We start from the raw sequence: 24,530 nt of genomic DNA, 5'->3' as shown, positions 1-24,530 counted from the left end.
ATCATGACACCGCAAGCTTCAATTCAGTATCGTGTCTTATATGCCATTATAGAAGGAAGATAAACACAATATCAAACTGGAAAGGGACAGCTTTCCATGTAGATTATGAACGGTCGAGTATGGTATTAAAAGATCATACCAAGATATATATTAAAAATTCTATGACGTGGAGAGTTGTTTTCTAACCGAGGGGCATGATATTTAGCTTTGTTGTACTAAACTCTTAAGACAAAAATGAATTAAGAATACAATTCTAGACCAGTCCTAATGTGATACTGGTGCTAGAAAATTCGAAAGGGCACAGTGATAGCAAATCCTGGAATGCAGTATTTGGAGTTGTAAAGAATCCCACACTTCTGTGAGAAATCAACTTGAGCATCAGTTTACCGGGAGATTTCTTCCCAAATAAATACTTGGCTAGGCTTTTCTCTTTTCCTGAATCTTCTTACCGAATTCTGCACGAGATGAGATTGAACTGACCGAGAACAAAATTCACTCAATTACCATACATCTCGTAAATATCTTCCTTCTGTCTGTAATTTCTTCACTGTAGCCTCTGCACTGGTGCTATCCACCGACTCCTGCAAGAAAAGTTCATTTTGATGACATTAAAATCACAAGGATAATACAGAATATGTTCTTTCAAACTCAAGATAATCATTTTCCTAAAATATACAATGATAACAACCAACCAAGCCAACAGAACACAAGTCAATATGATCCTTGGGAAATTGATCCACACAAAACCTTAAGGGACTTGCAAACAAAAATTATATTTAATCATAAATTAAGGTTGAAAGCAGCCAATGAAACTTTTAAGCGCTGATACTAATCACTCTACCATCCCTCGTGCTCTATCACTAGATAGTGAGCTTCGGTCATCTAAACAAGCTTCCCGTCTGCTCAACTGAGGATATCCTCCGGGATGATAACAGGCTTTGTTATGATTTCTTGCATGACAATTTCTGCAAATTGAGAGACTTATCTTTCTATGGAGAACGTGAAGACTACAAAGCTATTCAAAGTCAATTTGCAGATCATGTCTCTATCATTCAGCAACTATTTAACTATTGTTTTGAACAGTACCATGGAGATCTATAAAAGATGACTTGCACATCAACTGTTGGGGGAGTGCACCATGCATGATGACGGATACATTGCAAGGCCCAGCATACCTCAAATGGTGCACATAACTGTCAGTGGTGGCTTGCGGATCCATCAAAGCTGGTTGAGCCGAGAGGCTCATTCTACAGCCCAGTATGATGTGTAAGGATGTCCGTCCGTCATCAAAGTTGAAATTTTGTTCATATATGCCAAAATAAAAAATAAAAAATAAAAAATCTAAGAATTTAAAGAAAAAAAAATAACTATACAAAACATTGAAATAATGTAGGCTCATAGAAAATTTTGCACTTGAAGAAATTGGATCTCTCTCGGCTCATATTAGATCCATATTTAAGATGGATCTATGCTGGTAGCTAATATAGCCCACACCCAGGTTCAAGTCTCTATCCAAGTGGCATGGTTGGGCTTATTCTCATACTTGTGGATGTCTGTCCGCAGATACAACATCAGTCAGGTCAGTTGTGAACCTGGGACTTTGGCAGTGTAGATAGCCCACTGGCAGCTGCTTACCCAGTCAAAAAAATAAAAGTTTTAATGATACTGGTTCCCCCTTAACGTTAAATCTCGGTACATTAGCTTCATTGTGATAAACTGAAGCTTAGTTCAAAAAATAAATGCCACACAACCAGATGGAGCACTGAGAGCAATCTCTAAACGGTATGACAGGTCAACAAGACAGTGACCAAGGCAGCCACCTCAGCAGGACAAATTACCCCAAGGTAACTTGGCATAATAGTCTTTAGAAATGTTGTGAGCTTAGAGTGCACACCACAAGGTCAGGTTGCTGTCTTAAATTGGACTGCTAAAAGTACTTACCATCCAAGTAATCACAGACAGACTGCTGCATGGGAATGGTGCTGTAGGGTTAATTAGAAGCACATTAAGATACCACCCTATTAAATTATGTTATAGGGCATTAAAATGCAAGGTAAGGTTGTGGGTAGTTAGGATGCCGATGCCACAAGGTTCAGTTTCAGTCCTTGGAGCATAAAGGTTGTAGCAGAGAAGAGCAACTCACACACATCAAATTTGGAATGTGCAGTGTGAAAAACAGCTGAAACTGGATCAAAGGCAACAAAAGACAAACACATAGAATTTAGAAAGCTGTAAAATTGTGTAGATGTGTAATTATTATAAAAATATTGTAACTAGTTTTGCATATTTGCTTGAACTCTCAAAATCAACGTGTAGGAGCTAAAGATGTACTGTCTAAATGCAGTTGATAAAATAATAAACATTAAGGGTGCAGCAGATCTGTTGCTTTTGCATGGTATCCTTGAATGTTTATTACAGACATAATGTTCAGATTGGCCTTTTCATTAAGCCAGTGTTAACTATTAGAAGGTCAATCCCATGCCAAATCTTCACAACATTCAAGTGCAATCTGGATATGCATCGCCAACAATTGAAGTTGTGAGTGCAATAACAGTTCAATTGCAACAAAAATGGAACTTAGACCCTTCTGCCTCTGATCCTTTTGAGACTCTTCAAATATGATCAATGACTACATATCCAAGAGATGTTAAGTTTAACTCAGATCCCCCGATTTTTAACCGCAGTTACCATATAGAATTCAAACTCAGATTTGTATTCATTACAATTCAGAAAGAAAAAAAAGACCATATTGGAAAAATCCAATTCGAAAAAAAAATAGACATGAACATCACACTAACAGGAAAAAAAACATGTAAAACTATTAAGAGTTTCAAAAACGAAAAGATATAAAATATAAATAGCCAGACTTATATAGTAATCCTTATTCGTTGAAACTTGAAAGATGAAAGTACCACCATTGAATGATTTGCAATTGTTCAAGAACTATATGGAGCAAAAAAACAAATCAAAAAAGAAACAAAATAAAATAACAGACATGAAAATTCAATGATTAATACAGCAATGGCATAGTTATGCACATAGCTCCTCCAAGTTTTATAATTTATTTTCTCAGCAGTTCTTTTGTTTATTTACTAATATTGTAATTTCTTAACAGAAGGCATGTGACCTTGCAGCAAAATAATGATGTAACAGTGTTAAGAATGACGGATCCGAAATAGGTTGCATGTCCGCATGTGTGGAAGGGAGAAATGCAGTGGAATAGCTGCAGCAATTAAACCTTGAATATAATAGACCACAGGTAAATGTAGAGGGCCAGATAACAAATAAAAATGTGGACCTAGAAACAGATAAAAGAATCTCAGTAATCAAATATTAGAACTATATACAACAGACCTTTTTAATTTAAATTGCCAACAGTCGCAGCCAGGCAAAATTTCTCTTCAAATACAATCAATTCTGCTCATGTACAGCACACTCAAGTGCATGTTGGTGGATGGAATTAATTCAATTAACCTTTATAAAATAGGGATAGGTCGATATTTTTGGCAGGAATGATGGTTCTCTTAATGCAGTAGGGTTTTGTGCACAATCAAACTTCAAATCTAATTGTAAGGTGAATTTCTGCTAATTTGTATTCAGGTTCAGATTTTAAAAGTAAACAAAAATCTGACCAAATTGAATCCAAATTTGAATGAAAATTCAGTTGCATTGAATTCCTAACCACCTCCATTACCTTTTCCAACCTATAGTTCAATGGTGTACCAATACAACCAACTGCGAACTCCACTACCAATTTAATGAAGTTGACCACTTGTAATAGATGTTCAGGCCAAGACTTATTTGATTTGCCAGTGCATCTGACTTGTGAAACAAATAAAAGAATACCAATGGAAGTGGCAATAATCTGTAGCAACCTAAGCTCCAGCATTGCTCTGGTGCCGCAAGAAAACAAATGTTACACAATAAATAATGTATGTTAATTTCTTAACTGATTTTGGAGATGAATATGATTATCCTACATAATTTTCTTGTGTGCCAAGAACTGAAATCCAAAAGGTTAAGCTCAAAATTTTGCTGGTAGATCTAGTTTCCTTTTTCTACGTGTCTTGCAATCTACTAATGGACTCAAGATGGTGAGATAGTTCTAAGGCTACGGCCATCAAGGAACAAATGTACTATTAAGGCAAAGGAGTTTGCCCACAACCGGCATCACAAAGGCATTAATTTTCAGGTAAAGTTGTTACAGTTCTAATGTCTGCAACTGCATCTGAAACAAGTAGCAGACACTTCCAAAAAGGGCCAAATAAAATTCCACGAGTTACGAATTCAAGATAAAACAGTTAAAAAAAGACCAGATAATGTTACAAGCCAATGTGCACATTGCAAGGTTGGGTTGTCATTTAAGCAGCAAACTAAAATGAGTACAAATGATCCAAGTGAGATCATGATGATGTGTTTGCTTTGTTTACATGTCTACAATCTCCTATGGATGAAGGATGGTGAAATAGTTCCAAGACTATAGCCATTGAGTACAAATGTACTATTAAGGCAAAGGAGTCTGCCCACAACGAGTGTCACAAAGGCATTATATTTTGAAGTAAAGTTGTTACAGTTCTAACATCTGCAACTTCTGAAACAAGTAGCAAGCACATCTAAAAAGGGCTGCATGATGTTCTGCAAGTTAAGAATTAAAATCAAAACGTTCAAAAAGGACCAAATGATATTAAAAGCCATTGTGCACATTGCAAGGTTAGGTTGTCGTTTAAGTAGCAGACTAAAATGAGTACTAATCAGGTCATAATGATAGTTTATGGCATGTGAAAGGCAATGCGAGGTCATGTTGTGGGGCATTAAATACAGCAAGGTTGAGTTTACTGCCTAGAAGGAGGACTCGTGCTCTGGATGGTCAAAATGTTGTAAAAGGAGAATCAACCAAAGCAGAATGGATAGAAATTAGAATAGAAGATGAATGTCTAGAATTTGGCAAGTTGTAAGATTTTGTAGCAGTATAATATTAATTTAATTCTGTAATATGATTTGCATCCTGACAAGCACTTTGAGTGATCCTCATGTAGTATATCGTAAATTTTGTGTATTCTTTATTAGTTCATCGAGAACTGAACTTGTCCTTGAAAAGATTCATCTCTTGTAGAGTTTGATAATGTATTTGTCCAATCATCTAGATGGCACTTGGCTTAGAGACCCATTGCGCAGTGTAATTCATCTAATAGTTGCCTGCTCTTATAAAGAGCACTTCATTGTTTCCATTATAAGAGGGAGAGGCTTAATGTTGGGGAAACGTTAATGTTTAGTTATTAATTCTTGTGCCTACAAATTGGCACAATATTTTTGTTTAGTTATCATCACCTTGCTCCATCTCTGGCCCATAATAATTGGGAAAAGGTTGAGGCTCTCTATACCTGGCTTTAGTTTCAACCAATGGAATCCTAGTACCATCAAAATCCCATCGTCGTCCCGTGGTAAAGCTATTATTTCACCGTTGTTAGTGATTTAATATTTAATGTTAATTTGCTAGCAATGTCTCCAAAAGGACCGTATTTCTATAAATCAACTCCCATTTGCAGTATCTCCCATTTGCAGTATAGGCCTCTCAATCATAGTCAATGAATGCAACCTCAAGTTGCTATAACTACATTTGCTTGAAGGCTGTGACAAAAATAGCAAGCCACTAGTCCTTTCACAAAAGAGGTCTGGGGTGCAGTGTGTTGTTTATCTGGAGGCCAGGAGAAATGGAATGGCCCCTCCTTGGTTGAACGACTTAATGGCTGGCTGGAGGATCCCTCAGTGGCAAGTTACAAGGCATTGCCTTATGTGGTCTCCAAGGCCATTTGGATTACAAGGAAAGCTTCACCCCCTTGCAGGAATTTTACGACGTCAAATTCATTTATGAGAATATCAAAATGCCCCCAAAACCAAATATTCCAAGACAAGTTGAGTCCCTTGATATAGAAAATCAGGCCATTGACACTTCTTCGATGGGACTATTCATGCTAACCCTGCTTTGTGCAGAGCTGGTGGCCCATAACAACTGGGAAAAGGTTGAGGCTCTCTATACCTGGCTTTAGTTTCTATCAAAGGAATCCTAGTACCATCAAAATCCCATCGTCGTCCCGTGGTAAAGCTATTATTTCACTGTTGTTAGTGATTTAATATTTAATGTTAATTTGCTAGCAATCTCTCCAAAAGGACCGTATTTCTATAAATCAACTTCCATTTGCAGTATAGGCCTCTCAATCATAGTCAATGAATGCAACCTCAAGTTACTATAACTACATTTGCTTGAAGGCTATGACAAAAATAGCAAGCCACTAGTCCTTTCACAAAAGAGGTCTGGGGTGCAGTGTGTTGTTTATCTGGAGACCAGGAGAAATGGAATGGCCCCTCCTTGGTTGAACGACTTAATGGCGGGCCAGAGGATCCCTCAGTGACAAGTTACAAAGCATTGCCTTATGTGGTCTCCAAGGCCATTTGGATTACAAGGAATGCTTCACCCCCTTGCAGGAATTTTACGACGTCAAATTCATTTACGAGGATATCAAAATGTCCCCAAAACCAAATACTCCAAGACAAGTTGAGTCCCTTGACATAGAAAATCAGGCCGTTGACACTTCTTCGATGGGACCATTCAGGCTAACCCTGCTTTGTGCAGCGCTGTTGGTGTTTTTTTATGTCGACAGTAAAAATTTCTCCTTAGAGGGTGGATTGTGAAGGAACAGAAACAGATGAAATGGATTATGAGTGTTGGCTGCACAGCTTGGAATTGCTATGGAGATTCAAAACTGGTGATAGACTAGGTAAAGGAGACTTCCATCTGCATGCTGGATGCAGTGGAACAAAGGCATGATGGAGATCATCCTACGGCATCCAGATTCATCCTCACCTAATTGTGTGGAGAAATTAATTGTTATTGATGTCAAAGGTTGCATATAGGCTTAAATAATGGTTTAAGGCCTTTCCAACAAGGTATAACACGCCCCTTGATTCCCCTCCATTGAAGAAAAATGAATTTTCTAAGACAAAATACCACCTATCTTATCCCCAGTCAAGTCGGCCCCTCTTGAAGACAAGTCAGCCCGCTTGTGGACAAGTCAGCCCAGTTTGTGTAACTAAAATAGTATAAATATGTGAGCTCACTGCCTCATTAGGCCAGCAACTCGGTGAAGAAAAGTTAGAAAACACAAGAAGCATTCAGGCCTAGGAGAAGTGGTTCATATCCCATGAACCTAGAAGCAAGGAGCATATTTTATGGTGTTTGTTTCTGTTCTGGATTAAGAGTTTTTGGATCAGATTTTGAAGAAGAACTCTGCCTATTCTTGGAGCAAAATTCGGTCTTATTATAGCACAGTTTTGTGGCCTCCTTGTAGCACAAGAATTAGGCCTCTTTAAGCACAGATTTCAACCTACTTTTGTGAGCAGACCTCTGCCTAGACTCGGCCTGTGGAAGGAGCAGACCTCAGCCTGAGGAGGGTGCAGACCTCAGCCTGTGGAAGGAGCAGACTCAGGCTGAGGAAGGAACAGACCTCAGCCTGTGGAAGGAGCAGACTCAGCCCCCTTTTGGTACAGAGTTCAGCCCTGTGATTCAGCATTAACTGGGCACAGAATTCAACCTGCTTCAGATGTATACATTCACAGAATTCGATCTCTGATCAGAGCATATTTTCGTCCTTATTGGAGTCTCTCTTGGGCAGATCTTAGAGTGCTGAAGCAGACTTTAAAGTGTATATCTAAAGTTGTCTTGAAGCTGTCCTTGTAAACATTCTGATGCAACCTTTTTGAAGATGTCCTGAAAAATTCCTTGAAGCTATTTTGTAACTGAATTTGATCAATTCTGAAGCATCTTGGAGACAACCTTTGGAGCTGAGTTTGAACCTTATCTTGAAGTTGTTGAAGGAATTCTTTGGAGCAGCCTCTTGAAGACATTTTTGGAGCAGCCCTTGGAGACTTTTCGAGCAGCCCTTGAATGACATTGAAGCAGCCCCTTGGAGACATCTTGGAGCAGCCTTTAGAATTATCTAGGTAAATCTTTTAATCAGTATATTTTAAGTAATTGTAAAGGTTGGAGCCTAAGAGGATTGACCAGGTTGGTGCCTGATTTTGCTTAAGAGGATTGGCGTCCTCATTCAAGGTTGGAGCCTAAGAGGATTGACCAGGTTGGTGCCTGATTTTGGAGCCTTGTAGAATTGAAATATTTGTAAAGGTTGGAGCCAGATTTGAGGATTGCTGTCCTCATCATTTGAACTCTATATATATATATATATATATATATATATATAAAGTTATTTTTATTTTATTTCTTATGCTCTGGCTTAACTTGTGCTTCTAATTAAGAAAAATCTTAGGTGGCTAATAAACAATTGAAAGAAATATGTTGATTCACACCCCCCCCCCCCCCGCCCCTCTCTCAGTACTTTCAACAACCTAATCAGTTTCAAATTACTTTATATTTCATATTGTTACAAGACTATGATGGTCAGCTCGCCCAGAGACTATTACTGATTTTTGTATTTTGACCTATCATAGGGATCTTAATCTTGTCTAGTTTTTGGATTTTCGCATTTTGACCTGTAATAGGGATCTTAATCTAGTCTTTTTGGATGTTTACAAGTACATCATCAGTTTCTGCGGTACGAAGTGGAATGTTCTCAGCTAGAAGGTAGATGATAGACAGTCCTATATTGTACTGAATGAAAGTTGTGTCCAAGTGCTATGAAGAACTTGCAGATTGTAACTTTATTTTTCTCTTCACAACACAAAAGTTAACAATTCTTTATTTGGAGGGAAAAAAAAACAATAACAATAACGAGCCACTTGCTACCCGGTTTTTAATTATCAAATAGCCTCTTACCTCTCATATGTCTCTCTTTTGTGAAAATATTTTCAACGAGAGCACAGAATGGTTCATGAAAAAAATAGCAAGCCAATTGCCACCCACATTTTAATTATTAAATAACCCTGCACCTATCATATCTCTGTTTTGTGAAACAAATGAAACTAATTTCCTCTAGGGGAATGTTGGTGTTGCAGTTTTATTTAATGATTGACTAATACGAATGTTCTCAATTTAAATGGTCTCCAAAATGGGCAGAAATTTGCAGTAAAGTGATGCAGCTGCATCCAATAGACAAGACTGCAAAATTTCTCGTGAGTTTTCAAAAAGATTCCCTACAAAGATTAATGTTTTTAGATACATTCTAGAGTCTTGGAAATGCATTTCATTATTAATTTTGCTGTACTTCTTCATACTAGATGGTACATACAGAAATAGCCAAACAAAAAATTAACGAAATGCATTTCACAACGTTAATAGGCCCATATAATGGACCATAAGTCTACAATGCACATAGAAATGCAAGAAACATATCTAAGTCTAAATTCTCACAATTTCATGGGGTTTTGGCAGTAGAATTTCACTAGTGCATTATTTAACTCAATCATTAACCATTTGTAACAGAAGCACTGAAAGAACTTATATAGGCAAAAGGAAAACATCTGAACTTTGATAAAAAGGGCATTTTTAAATTAGCACATTAACTCTAACATTAAGTGCTAAATTAAATAAACCAAATTCTAATGGATTTGCTACTTGAGACTAAAATATTTATAGTTTACTGCACCATTCATAGCACATTGCATGCTTGACTGAAATAGACAGAGACTACTACATATATTCTATTTTATCAGTTTTGACACTGTTTCATAACCTCCCGCCAAACCAGGTTGACACACAAAGAAGGTTGGGTCAGGCTTTATTAGTGCCCTCATAAGTAGGGCTTTTTAGTTCCTCTTTTTAAGAACTGATTTAAACAAGAAGGATAAGGGAACTCCAGGGAAAGAGCTACTGAAGCCATGAAGTTTTCTGTATGCATCAGTCCTAAATATAGGAAAGCCACAGGTGACAGACAGTATGCATCCCTAATCTGCTTTAAATTACAAATAGAGTTCCTTGTATAATGGCAGAAAAAGACTCCTGTAACAAGTTAGGTTCTCAAAGTATTCTTGTATGAGAAGTTGTTACCACGTCTAATGGCAAAGACAGAACATTTTAAGTTTGAACAGCTTTATAAAATAATGTAATGCTAAAAATACAGAGACTTAGAATACCTTGTCATATGGATGGGATGACAAGGTATGCTATTAAAATATTACCGACTTAAAGTAACAATATTAAGATCATAATCAGTTTAAAGTAACCACACCAAACACTTTACCTGCTCTCAGGCAATAATGAGTAGTGTCATGTAACTTAACAGAAACAATATGGTGATATTAGTTGAAAGAAGCCAAGTCACAAACTTTACCTGCTCCTGGATGATATTGTGTAGGGTCCTGTGCACATCCCTAGCCATGCCCTTGGCATCACCACATACATAGAGATAGCCACCTTGAGAAATGAGATTCCAAATATAGGATGCCTGTATGCATATATAAGTGAGTTAATAAACTGTTGTATACAAAGAAAAAAATACATAGAACAAATACATAAACTATTTCAGAGAAGAAATAAGCATACCTTCTCTGCTAAATACATAGAACAAATACATAAATTATTTCAGAGAAGAAATAAGCATACCTTCTCTGCTATCTTGTGCTGCACATACTCTTTGGTTGCTCCTTCACGAGAGAAAGCAAGAACAAGATCGGTCAATACACCAGTATCCACATAGTTCTTCAGTTCATCTTCATAAATGTAGTCCTGCACAAAAAATTATATTAATTTATTTCTTCCTGGAGTCAGTCTCAACTTTCTTGATTTAATCATATTACAAATAATAATAGGGACATATGATATACAATAATAATCAGTTCTCAAAGAGTTTATCACAATCACATCTTTTCAGAGCAACTATAATGATCTGGTCATGATTGCTTTCCACTTGTCTTTGACATGTCCTTTCCCGGCACTCTCACTCAGACAATAGAATAACAGACAATAAGATCATTTCTGCAGTTAAAACAGAGGCCAAGTAACACATATATGGGCATAGGTTGTAAAGTTTGAGTAAGTTATAGTACATCTTGACACAGACAACTGAACATAAAATCTGAAAGCAAAAGATAGCTTTGGCTGAAAGGCTGCCTAATTGATGGACATGCGCATCAGAGTTCACAGTGACCACAGGTCAAATGGATTTTCCTCTAGGTAGGCAAGACGAAGTAGTTGGGTCTTGTCAAAAAAAACAAAAACAATGAGATTGTTCTTCTTCCTCATGTGGCAGACCTTTCTTCAGGCAGATAAATAAGACAAAAGAGGTCAGTCACAAAAAAGTAGAAAAGAATTTACTTTTTCACAGACTTCTACAAATGTCATCCCAATACATGTAAAAGCAGAATGGACATGAAAGTCAATTCATGCATCAGTCTGGAAATTTGACAGGTATGCATCTTCACACTCAACCCCAGTAGAGCCTTTTCCACAATTTCTCCCCAAAGCATCACCTACAACCTAGAGCAAACCTGCCTCTAAAATTCTAAACATTCTTGGCTGAGGGATTAAGCAAATCCACACTAAAATTTACAACAGGAATTGAAATCAATAACAAGATGTAGAACACTTGTACTAGACAGAAGAGGACCACTATCCTACATAATACATTTACATTAGTAGCATTTAGACAGAAGAGGACCACTATCATACATAATGCATTTACATTAGTATCATTTAGACAGACGAAGACCACTATCCTACATAATACATTTACATCAGTATCATTTGCACACAAGCATTTTTTACTTATTCCTCCCTTTGAACACAAAGCCTAAGACAGGTAGATTAAAACTCCACCGAACCCAGTTTCCAGATTTCTGATATCTCCTATAATTTCATATTCACCAAAGTAATGCAGGTTGAAAACACTTACCATCTGGCGATTCCTGCACCCAAAGAAAAGAACAGCTGGCCCGAGCTTCTCTCCAGATTCTTGAAGTGCGGCTCTTTCCTACAGAAGCAAAGCAAACAAGTTCTTGAAAATATCTTTTTTCTTACAAGCGAAGATATGAATGACCAAAGAATAGATCAATGAGGCTCAAAATACAGCCAACTAATAATATCAGAAAGTGAGAATGCTAAGATCACTCTTAAATGCTAAACAGAAATATTGGGGCACAAAAATCATTTACCTGCAAAAAACCTCTAAAAGGTGCTAAACCAGTTCCAGGGCCCACCATAACAATAGGAACTGAAGGATCTGCTGGCAATTTGAAATTTGACTGTCTAACAAAGACTGGTGCCCAGCTACAATCAAGGATTTCCTCAGAAGGCACCGAATTCTGTCAATATTTTCCAATTCCTTCAGTCTAAACAGCCTCCATTATCTCAAGCAGGAACCTATTTTCAACTGGTGAATATAAGCAGTTACACATAAGAATGACTATAGATACCTTCATCCAATTGGAACAAACACCTTTGTGGATTCTGCCAGTTGGACTAGGCCCATAAACCAGAGCACACGTTACATGTATTCTATTGGGTGAAAACCTGCATATTTAGAAAATCCAAACAACATTGGATGAGAATTTAGACCATAAAAACAAGCTTAAATCTAGACATCAAGTGCAGTTTTTAAATGCTCAAAACCAAGATTTAAGCTCAAGAAACAGGCCTGAGAAATTTCCTTACTTTGGAGAAGAGGAAATAGAGTAATATCGAGGTTGCAGACGTGGGGCAATTGCTGCAAAGAAGACACCGAGAGGTGGTTTTGCAGATGGAAATTCTGCCATTACTTCTAAAAGACTCCTTTGACTCCCAGTAATCCATTGGGAGTACTCATCCTGTAATGGCAGAGATGAACAAAATAAAATGAAGAGAATTAAGGCCTGAAAGTAAGAAAATATATTTTCATGGAAACAAATGACCTCTGCATATCTGAATTTAAACAATGAAAAAGGGTAACAGACCTTTCCGGCTGGTGATGAAAGAAACTTCAACCTCTCAGCTTCAGCTGGATCAGATGCATGACTAGCCAATGCAACCAAGGCAGCCTAAACAATACAAATTTATAAAATTAAGATGTTCCACTAGCTAAATCATTAGTGAAAACTATGAGAAGATCAATGTTTTTCACATAAGTCACCTTTCGAGGGGGATTCAACAAATCTGCAAAACGAGCAAGAGCAGTCTGCAGAGTGCATGGACCAGGGAAGGGTGGTGGCAAGGAGCTCCCAGCAAGAGGCGTACCATCTTCATTGTCACTGTGGACTGAAATTATTGTGTCTAGTGGGTAGCCTAGTAACTTTGCAGCTTCCTCCACAGTTTCATCTAAGTTTTCTGCATAGACACCAACATGATCTCCAGTCTCATACCTGGAAAATAAAAATCATACAGTGAAGGATTAAAAAATCACAGAAAAAGACAAAGATTTACTTGAAAGCACAGAATAATACTCCCAAATCACGTACGGCATCACTGAAGAGAAAAAAGTGACTGTATCTCTGATTGTAGTAATACTACTACTACAAAATATAAGACATGTACAAGGCCTTTTACATTTCACTTCAATCTGATATCAACAATATATACAAACTAACAAAAAAGCCTCAGCTGAATGAGAGAATGCAAAAACATAGCTTCAAATTGGAGGCCAATGACCTAATTACCATCAGTTTATTTGAAATGCACATCAAAAGGTTTAGAGTAACTTTAGACAATACCATACCACGTGGAACTCAATTAAAAGCACTAAATGACGGACTTTTATGATAAACAATGTAAAACATGTACCAAAATACATATAATTATTATCACGGTAGATGTATGTGACTAGTATATAGTTATACACATCATCCACAGTTAGAAAAAGGGATTTGTTAGAAATTTAAAATTTTATAACATCCATAGGAAAAATATAACATATGTGTAATAATGCTTTGAAACATTTTGTTTGAGATGCAAAATTTGACTCGTGATTATCTTCCAATTAATTCTTAGGACATTCAGTTTCCATGCAAGCAATAAAACTTGATATTTAATAATATATAGAATCACCATAACGAAATGATTATGAATTCGAGGTATAACAAGCACTAAATAACGTACTTTTATGATAAACAATGTAAAACATGTACCAAAATACATATAATTATTATAATCGTAGATGTATGTGACTAGTATATAGTTATACACATCATCCACAGTTAGAAAAAGGGATTCGTTAGAAATTTTAAATTTTATAACATCAATAGGAAAAATATTACATGTGTAACTATAACTATATGAATTCTAGGTATAACTATATCTGCCATCTTTTGGAAGGACATGGTGGTAAGCAAGCATTTAAGTACGCAATTTCATAATATGATTTCCATGTTTGTATTAACCAAATCTGAAAGAAAGCACCATATACATTTCACATAAACTTAATCTAGTGGTTAACCAAATCTGAAGGAAAGCATCATATACATTTCACATAATCCTAGTATAGTAGTTAACCAAATACTTTTTTTCTTTTTAAGCAGTCCAAATGGAGTTGACATTATCGTATATTTGAATTCAAAAACCTGGCTGCCACATTTCAACTTGATCAATAAATTTCACAATGTGGTGCTTCGTGCAAAGGCCAGTTACTTTGTTGGTTACCTTCAGTTTTCAAGAAATGTAAATAAGTATAAGAATTTACACAAGATACTTTTATCAATGTCCAATGAATGACCACAAAAGTAGTTCAATGGAGCTGATAAGTGCAACAGTATTAATACAAGGTGGGAGCACAGGAGCCACTCCTATAAAAGCAAGGAAAAGCAGGTCTAAGTTGTAAGAAGTATGGCCAAATAAACAGTATTACTTCATTCAATTTGGTTGTTAACTAGATTCTCATTTACAAAAAGAGGCCAGGGACGTAATTAGGTTAGATGAAGGAATGACAAGGCATTTAAAGAAAATGTGTATTCCCAAAATAAATCAGTTATAAATGATCCAGTATATCATTTTTCAAATAAAATTTATTAGTTTAAAAACAAGAATCCAATAGAAGTAATAATTATCCAAAAAGTGTTTCACTTCTGTTGTGAAATACCTAATATTTTATATTAAATTGAAAAAAGAAGATTGTGGATGTAGATAACGGTCATTGTATATGAAATAAATATGCCTAACACTTCCTCTATATATGCATGCCCATCTATCAATATCGGTGTACATGGATGCATGCATATATGTACATGCATATCTATGTATATGAATACACAGTTACATCTATAAATGTGGTCTTTCCATCTCTAAAGATTTTGAAAATTTTCATTTACAAAACCATCCCAGCCTCCTAAGGTAACTCATTATGAAAAATCCAAAGTTCCATGTCTTCCATAGATCTGATAGGATTCTGAGAAATCATTACTGAGCATCAAAGCCTAAGCCATAGTAGATAGATAACTGATGTCAAAAAACAATTAGGATAGAGGTTTGAAAGACTAAATTATCCTGACAGTTAATTTGAGTCCTGTAGCAATGCCAATAGAAGAAATGTAGCAATGCCAATAGAAGAAATTCCGACATTTGATTGGAGTCCTTTAACAATGCCAACGGAAATTAATGTCAACAGCCTTATTAATCAAAATGGCACCTTGGTGTTTTCTAGCTTCCCAAAGGGAAGGACAGATTGTGAAAGGAAAAGGCATCAATTGTCAACAGGGAGGAATCATTTATAAGTCTTGTTTGTGAGCATTAGGTAGCCAGTAATTTTATGATGTTTTTGTATTCTAAATGGGAACCGAACACCACATTTTTCTTTTTGCTTTTGCTGCTGGTTTCTTTCATTTAAGGTAACTGTTGGCAGATGCATGCTTTCTTTTGTTCTTTTGCTGTTTTCTAGTGCACAATTTACAGGTCATGCAAAATTGTAACTGTTCTTTTGTCTCATATGGCCTACAATCTCATGCATAATTTAATAAAAATCTAAGTCTATTTGTCTATCTCCTGCTGCACTCTTGATGTGAAAATGAGAACTGATGAGTTGCAGTTTAAAGATCTGCAATTACAAATGAATTTTGGCCTGGGCATATGTTTCAGGGTCAGTAACATAATCCCACTATATGGAATACTCAGGATACAGGCAGTTGGAAAAGAGGAGGAAAATACATAATACATTATTTAGACATAAACGAAATATTGAACTAAATAAACTGTATCTCAATCGCTCAATAGAGAACATATTTCAAGAAACAGGGATACGAAGGGGCCTATTTTTGGGGGCAAAAAGCCCCAGCCACAGTATTCACTATTATGTAACAAATCACTTACTATGTGCACAAATATAACTTGCTTGACAAGTTCACTAGAATCATTTGACTCTCTGATCAAATGAACTCATGTTCCAACTGCCTAGAGCTTGGCAATTAACTGGCAAAGATGTAAATAAACAGGGCTGTAAAGGCTAGTGCAGTAAAGATAGAAACTATACTGGCATCCTAAAGGCTCCATATCAGAAAGGTAAAGACAAGCATATGGTGATTTACTGGTTCGAAGTGAATCAAAGCCTACAAAAATGAAGAGTGAATCAAAGTTACAGTAGTGTGGTATATTACATTGCACGATATAGAGCATATAGATATAACACAAAAACTTCTAACAACCAGAGGACCGTGGTAGATTTTAATAATTACAATGTGTTCACTATTTGTAGTTTACAAGCAAAAACTGGTTCTAGAACTTAACGAACTACTAGCAGTACCATCTTTTTTGGTTTAGCCATATGCCCTGAACATCAACAAATTATTAAACTGCAAAGTAAAATGCCTGAATTCTTTTAAGAATTATCAAATCTATGCACATGGTAAAGTTCAGCTTCAGTTGCAAATGAAACAACCTTCTTCATTGCATTATACTAAACAAGCCTACCATCTTATATAAACACAAATTAGAGCAACCAACCAAGACCAAAATATATACAAAATGTCAGGGAAATGGACAACATACGTAACACCAGTATCTGTGATATCAAATTCCAAATGAATGCAAGAACGATCAGACAATGGTGTATGAAGTTCTCTTCGCACTGCTACGTTTGCTCTGCATGTACACAGAATGAAAAGAAACAATTATGCAGAATGCCAAGGTATGGTAGAAATCAGAGAAGAAAATGCCATTTGTCTTGAGATCAGCTGTTGGAAGATTTTGTTTTACCTGCAAGGATGATGGATATCATAAATGGCTTGACCATTCTGCTTTACATTAGTTTCCTCATAAAGTGGAACTGAAGGATCATGAATTTCTACCCGGTACTGAGGTATTGCTGCTGTATAAGGTGTAGCACTTGAGGGTTGATCATCTTCGTCACGCAATAACTGATCTAGCTCAGGCCAAACCTGCTCTCGCCTGAAAGAATGTGCCCATACAATCACCAACAGACCATAAACACTGCAAAATGGCTTAAAAGGGAGAATGCATCTAATCCATAATCACACTCAGTATGATAGCTTACTGAGCTTATGTGCATGATATGAAATATAGCTGAAGAAAGCAATGCTAACAATCTTGAGGGATGCAGATAAATTATATTACAACTAGCTATTACTATCACCCAATGTAATCTGTAGTTCATGAGGATAAAGCATACCAAGCAGTAAAGTCATCTTCAATGCACTGATCATCATCACCAAGGCCCACTGGAACAAGCCGTTTCCCACCTGATTACCAGCACAGAAAACATTATGTCCTAACATTTAAACGGAGGGAAAGGGACTCAGGAATAAAATTGTAACTAAATGTCTCCAATAAAACTAATGTGTACAAGAGGAACACTATACCAGTGTCTCAGGAATCATGAGTTTGACTTGGATCTGGACAGAAAAGAATTTTCCAGTCTAGCGGGGTGGGAGGCTGAGGAATGAAATTGTAACTAAATGTCTCCAATAAAACTAATGTGTACAAGAGGAACACTATACCAGTGTCTCAGGAATCACGACTTTGACTTAGATCTGGACAGAAAAGAGCTTTTCCAGTCTAGCCTGAATCAAATTTGGGGCTGACCAAGTTGGACTCATGGGAAAATCACAGCAAGTAAAAATTATAAAGAAATAACTAATTGCAAAGACTCGAATAAGGATAAGCTCAAGAAAAAATCAATTACTGAGTTGGATTCATCACAAAAACTTGAATCAGTAAAAAGAAATACACTTGAGTGCAAAAGCCCAAATCAAGAAAAACTGAGCAAAAAAAGGGTAACCAAGTTTGACTCTCAATAAATTGCAAATCAATCGCAGTCATCCATTTTTTCCAGAGTTTTTCTCTGATCAGAGTTTTAAAAGAATTAAACGAATCTATGAGAATCCCTCAAGCTCAGCAACTAGCCAAAGTGACTATAGTGGGTGCATTATACAGTTACCATGTTCCAAATACAAGCACCAGTTTCTGTCCAGATTGTAAGGAAAAATACTTTTACTAAACTTGAGAATGCACACCAACTCCTGCTGCAGTTTTTAAAAACGGCTGCTCAAAATGTACTCAACAGTTGCGTAATTAAGAGCAGGATTGTCATATGGGGGGGGCATTTAGGATTCTTCAATGTAGAAACTACAGGAGAAGTGTAACTTGGGATACAATCTTCATGATTGAGAAAGATGCTGCTACCAGAATGAATTCACAAATAAAACACACACACAAAAGACAAAAATCTGATATAGGATTTTCGTGCATAAAGAACAGCACAGCCATGGACTCAACAAATAAATTGAGGATAACGCAGCCAGGGTTGACCAAAGGAATTAGGCGGTCACAGGGTGTAATGGGTTATTCCACAATTTTTGTATAATCTGAAAGAAGATAGAAAGCCTGCACTTCATCAAGGAACAGTGCAGCCATGGATTCAACAAAGAAGAAGCCGAGGATAGAACAGCCAGGGTTGACTGAAGGAGAGAAGGAGGTCACAAGGCGAAATGAGATATTCCACAATTTTTTGGAAAATAAAAAAGAAACAGAAAGCCTACAGTCCATCCTTGTTCAGAGTGTAAGAGAGGCTTATCAATGACAGAAACATGCATGGCCATGGCACTAATGACCCAAACAATGCATGCATGGAAACACCAGCCTAAACAATACATGCATCAAAACACAAAGTTCAAAATTTTGATTCCAGATCTCACAAGCTTTGAGGTATTCAAGTGTTGATTTCCAACCCATACTTTTGATAAAAAAAGGTGAAAATTTTAAACTAAAACTGTAAATACAAAAAAGTCAAGTTTAGTTTAGCACTAGCACAACATGATGGAACAGAATAGCCATTCACATCCCATTAAGGACTTGAATTTGACAGGCAGGGTCTTTCCTCAGCATGACTAACTCCTCATAATGCAATTTGTCATTTAAGAGGATAAAAGCAATGCTTCCCTAAACCCCAAGTGTCAGTTCAATTGGTTAAACCATATGCCCAAGGCATGTTGCTGACAGGGTGGCCATTGAGTTTGTCAGGGTTACCAGCACTATTGTGGATGGCTGGTAAATGAACAACCCTCCAGGGATCCCACAGCATTTTCCTCACTGCTCAGAAAAAGAAAAGAAAAAAAAAAAGAACAATTGTTTCCCTAGAAATATGCTGGACCTAAACAAGCAAGTTATAAATCATATGGTCATACACTTCTTTCAAGCGCAGAGGTGCTACTTTTCATTACATAGAAAAGTTTTTGGATGGAAAAATGCCTCCTGTTGCGGAAAGGTAATTACAAATTTAATTCTTGATTCTCTGCCCCAAAATCCACAATCACAACAATGCCCGTACTCCTGGGACAGCTCTGTAGTGTTTTGAGTCATATACCAAAAGGACGCTAGTTGATAACTTTGCTGACACTAAAAATACATACCCAAACATGAAGCAAACATACCTTGTTCACTTAATGCTTCATCTACTGTGCAAGCAACCTACAGTATCCAAAGAAACTTTATGTCAAAAGTTAAAACATGAAATAACCATCCATACCGTGAAGAAGAAAGCAACCGCAAAATAATGTTTATGCAATAATATGATAATAAGAAAAGATGAAATGTTAATAGAAGACCAATATTCATGTTTTATTTGACGCAACCATTCTTTTAACATCTTCAGATCAATCTAAAAATGAAAATGACAACAAACGACAGGCAAACCCTAAACCAATTTCATACATAATGTAACAATACAACAATACAGACCAACTAAAGTCCAAAGATGCAAAATGCCAACAGTTTCATTTGATATAATCATCTTTTTCTATGTTTAATGTTTAAGCAAATTTCAAATGGGAATTTGCAATAGAGATAAAAGGCAAACCTTATTGAAATGCTCATATTGTCTGTTGCCTAAACCGAATACCCCATAAGTAAGGTTGGAAAGCCAAGGCCCTCTCTCTTTTTCCTGGTCAAACATACAAAAGGGGCAATAAGCCCGTTAAAAGAGTCCAACTTAATAGCCAAAGGAACCAGTAATCTAAACAAATGTTAAAGGTTTAACAATTTACCCCCTCAGTAAACCACTTGTAGAACCTTGCTGCATTATCAGTTGGCTCTCCATCTCCATACCTGCACAAGTACTTCAGTGCTTAGAAAATATTGGACCGTAAGACATAGTTACAAATGTCTACCACCTAATACGGGGCATCTTGCACACACTGTTGATAAAGATTAAATAAACCCAACAACGTTTGGACTAAATATGTTGAAGCGCACTTCATAAATAAACTTTTAAAGTAACTTTAGAAACATACTCATTCAAACTCTGTCAAATGTGACAACAGCAACTACACAGGACTGTTAACTGCATGCACTGGGGTGGCAGATGTTGGAAGGTCATCATGGAACCCAGAGGTACAACAGAAACCCTATTTTGCTTAGGGAGTACTAGAAAGTACAACAAACCATTCCCTAATTAATGGAGAGTACTAGAAAGGTTTGGAGCTATTAATCTGTCACATGGCTCACAACCCATGTAACTTCACCAAGTTTCCAAGCAGTTATGTGAAGGGACATGAGTCCCTCCTTCGCATGCATTAGGCTTGCAATGTGCATGCTTATGTCCATGTTTATGGTTTTCTCCAGCTCACAGTGGAATAATGGCAATGTTGTTTGAGAAAGGCAGGGGGGAGAATAGGGTTGTTCTCGCCTGGTAAGACATTTAATCGATTTCTTCTGCTTGTTGTTTGGGTTTCTGCTGGTTAGTTTGGAAGTTTTCTGAGGAGCCTTCGTCCTGGAGGTATATTGGCACACAGGGATACTGCTGGCTTCAGGCTGGTGTCAGTTTCTAGAAAGCAGTATTTCACTCTGACCCGTCTGTGCCACCTGGCAATCTGCAGTTCTTCGATCTGAATCCAGAGAAGCATTCCCAGTTCTCGAAAATGGGATATTGGAGCACCCTCAAGAACCAGGAAACGTGGTGTGGGAGTGGGACTGCAGGCGACATGGAGCATTTTATAATAGGAAAAGTTATTGGTCAGATTAGGTGCCTGATCGATTTTAGAGAACTTCAAGAAATTCGCAGACTCCTCAGGAGTCATAAGGAACATATCCATTGCAACAGATCCTAATTTCTCAATGTTACTTCAAAAATTCATGAGATAATAATAGTGACAGATTACGCCTCAGACTGCAGAAATCATGGGGTCTCCTGTGGAACTAAAGCAACAGCTGGCAGTTTTGGAGGCAGAATGCAATCTCCAACAAAATCTGGCACTCAATTTCAGCATGGGTGGATTAGTCTGTGGCCTCATATCAAAGACTCTCGGCCAACTCATCCCAGGGTGAGACAAAGGAGGATGAAACATTGCACCAGCTTGACAAGGAAATGGAAAACGTGAATCAGGACCCTGAGCCAATTAGTACAGGTTTGGAAGAAGCAGCTCATCCCTATGCTTTTTGTTAATTTCTATGCTTTTCAGGACTATAAGAATCTTAGGCATATATTATAGAATATATAAGGTTGAGAAGTAATGGATGGTTTTGTATAAGGACAAAGCCGAAATCTGTTTTGGGCCTGCGCTGGGATTTTTTTGGGGACTGTTTAATGGTTATTTGACCTCTGTTGAACAAAACTGTGATGTCATTCCTGCCGCAGCATCTGCTGTAGTTTTTATATTAATATAATTTTACCAAATTATTGTTTAAAAAAACAGCATGCAGTGCGAAACGACTTTGAAAATTATCTTAACGAATATGCTAGGATATGTTGTCCCAAAGAAAAATATGCAAAGGCTTCCCAACATGCTTAAACATTTGGACATAAACAGCTGGATAAATGTTGCTGGTCAAAGAATGTTTGTATCTTACGTTGCTAGCATAAAAAATGCTAATTTTTCCTTCTTTAATTTTTCTTCATACAGCTCATCATCTGCTGCATAATCATCCTGGTGAAAATCAACCAAATAAGATTTCACGTTATTTAATTCCAGTCATTCAAGTAACAAGCGATTCAAATTTTGAAAGATATAATCAATTTAAAAAGTAATATAACAGCCTTGTATCGACAGCTTTACTCACCAGATCCACTACTTTAAAGACAGCCTTATCATACCTAGCTTTCGCTTCCTCGGCGAGAGACTGTCACACATATCAAAAAATCGTCAAATAAGTTAGTAAATGTAACTTCACTAGAATTAGCATAACGACAATACAAACAGCAACATGGAATCAAAACCAACACCCTTGAGAAGCTCAATAACGGTAATCATAATAACAAAAGGACGAACATGGAATTGAGAAGATTCAAAGCCAAGACAGACTGCCAAGATGTTTTATTACTATTAACTAGAATATTAATTCCAAATCAAAGACTGGTATAGATTTGCCAGGGTTTGAAACCAAAAGCCACTTACAAATAGCCATCAATGAAAATCAATAAACTCAAGACTAAAAAATGAAAAAAGATCGGTGTGGAATAAACAGGATGTGAAACAAAACCGCTTTAAGCAGAGTTTTACAAACAATACCAACAATAAAAGCAGTACACAGGAGGATCTAGGATTAAGAACAATGGAAAACAAGAGCCACTTGCAGAGGGAGCCAAATGGTGATAAGCATTAGTTTATTGTAAATTTTTCAAAGAATGACAGCGAATTGAGAGGAGTTGGAACCCTGACCGCTTGCAAATTGATGATAATGTTGAATTAAAGAGAATCGAAGCCAAGACAGCTTCATACCGAAATCAAATGCTTACGATTTTTATTAATTATGTTGAATTAACGGATACACGAGGACCGCTCATAAGCGAAGTATAATAATGATATCCAGGGTACGTCGCTAAGACGATTCCGTACCAGGACCGTCTTTTTGTAACAAATACAAAGTGCGGGAAGCAAAAGGGCTGTAAAAGTACGAGCATCTCTTGGGATTTAAACCAAAGACCGCGTATTAACAAGCTTTAACGCTAAAAGCTTTCACTGGATTTTCATTTTGAAGGCAAGACAAAACAAATCTGGAACCTACCTTGGCAAATCCTTCAGCCGTGCCGGTCTGAGTCCCAAAGAAAACCGTCACTTTCTTCTTTCCGGAATCATCCTCCTCCTCTTCTTCCTCTTCTTTCACCAGGGGAGTTGGCTTCTCCGGCGGCTTTGAGGGAGCCGATCCCCCTCTCCGCCAAACAAGGAACAAAACGCAACCAATCAAGACGGCCAGAGATGTAGTCAAGACCATCAACAGTTGCGAATTTTCCCTCAAAACGACAGCCGACCCCATCATCGCCCCTAGATCCCCCTTGCCATTCACGAAAAGAGCCAAAACATAGTCAAGCCGAGATATCTCCAGCAAGCTCTTACCCAGGCCCTGGGCGCCGCTCTCCACGGTGTTCGAATTAGCCTGCATTCGGAAGGATCAGGAAAACCAAGGTAAGGGGACAAGAAACAGGATCTCTCTCGGATATTCGAACCTCTAACCAGCTTCAACGACCTGCGAGTATCTCGTCACCGGAGCCCCGTACCTCAGACCTAACCTGCCTCCGATGCGTTATCGACGTCTCGCCCCAGCGGCTCTGGAATGACCTGGCCTTTATAGGTGAGGGTTTCACCAACCAGAGGTACAAGGGTCAAACCCAACTACCGTTTCGTATTAACACTCAACTCACCACTAAATAGCACTGAGATGGCCCGTGTCCGAGCCACAAGTTAAGGTATTCGGGAATCTTCACATTGTACCTACTCCCATTGATTTCTTACCAATACTTAATTACGTCAGTGTGCCTTGTAATTCCCTAATATTTTCCGATCACTGTATTTTTGACCAATAGGAGGCCGAGGGAAGGCCTACAGTCAAGCATTCGTGTTTGGGTTTTGACCGGGCATTACGATATTGTGCCACCTGTTAGTCATTACTAAATCTCAGCTCCCAACCTCCACCAAATTTGACCCACCTATACTCTTTTGATCCTCAGCTTTGCACTTGCACCAAGTAAGTGCGGTGCGGGTTAGGTGATCTCTATTGCTGTAGCGAGCTGGAATTCACTTCTATATTTAGGTACCCACGTTTTCACTTTTGGCTTAGGTACCATTGGTAGGTTTGATTTTCAGCACAAATCTCACCTGACACTGTTTTATAGAATACCATTTTTCTCACGATATATTCCAACGGCGATGCTTTGTCGTTATTAGAATTCTGCATATTCACC

The 24,530-nt window shown here is 37.4% G+C and overlaps 1 protein-coding gene across 1 annotated transcript; it reads right to left on the bottom strand.

The window, feature by feature from the left end:
* Positions 1-314: 314 nt before the first annotated feature.
* Positions 315-23,964, bottom strand: LOC149146494 (NADPH--cytochrome P450 reductase 1-like). Its single transcript, XM_089447883.1, has 18 exons — positions 23,357-23,964; positions 22,412-22,471; positions 22,202-22,278; positions 20,401-20,461; positions 20,214-20,297; positions 19,789-19,825; positions 17,529-17,598; positions 17,096-17,287; positions 16,889-16,981; positions 13,053-13,281; positions 12,877-12,960; positions 12,599-12,750; positions 12,361-12,457; positions 12,100-12,249; positions 11,841-11,918; positions 10,553-10,675; positions 10,281-10,394; positions 315-581 (listed from the first exon to the last, which is right to left on the bottom strand). The coding sequence occupies exons 1-18, from the start codon at positions 23,729-23,731 to the stop codon at positions 501-503; spliced, it is 2,157 nt and encodes a 718-aa protein (XP_089304009.1). The 5' UTR covers positions 23,732-23,964; the 3' UTR covers positions 315-500.
* Between the last annotated feature and the right edge of the window lie 566 nt (positions 23,965-24,530).

Source organism: Pinus tabuliformis, chromosome X (assembly GCF_031772625.1).
Source record: "Pinus tabuliformis cultivar Carrire ecotype Pingquan chromosome X, CPIR1, whole genome shotgun sequence".
NCBI lineage: Eukaryota > Viridiplantae > Streptophyta > Pinopsida > Pinales > Pinaceae > Pinus > Pinus tabuliformis.
The sequence above is the reverse complement of the archived record's forward strand: the minus strand, read 5'-3'. Positions and strand labels throughout refer to the sequence as shown.

What these genes read in the sequence shown, in the direction of transcription:
- LOC149146494 (XM_089447883.1), bottom strand. Translation starts at nt 23,731, where the DNA reads ATGCAGGCTAATTCGAACACCGTGGAGAGCGGCGCCCAGGGCCTGGGT. An exon ending in ACAAGTGGTTTACTGAGGGG is followed by an intron (nt 20,298 to 20,400) that starts GTAAATTGTTAA and finishes ATGTTTGACCAG; the next exon opens with GAAAAAGAGAGAGGGCCTTG. An exon ending in TGAAGCATTAAGTGAACAAG is followed by an intron (nt 17,599 to 19,788) that starts GTATGTTTGCTT and finishes GCTGGTAATCAG; the next exon opens with GTGGGAAACGGCTTGTTCCA.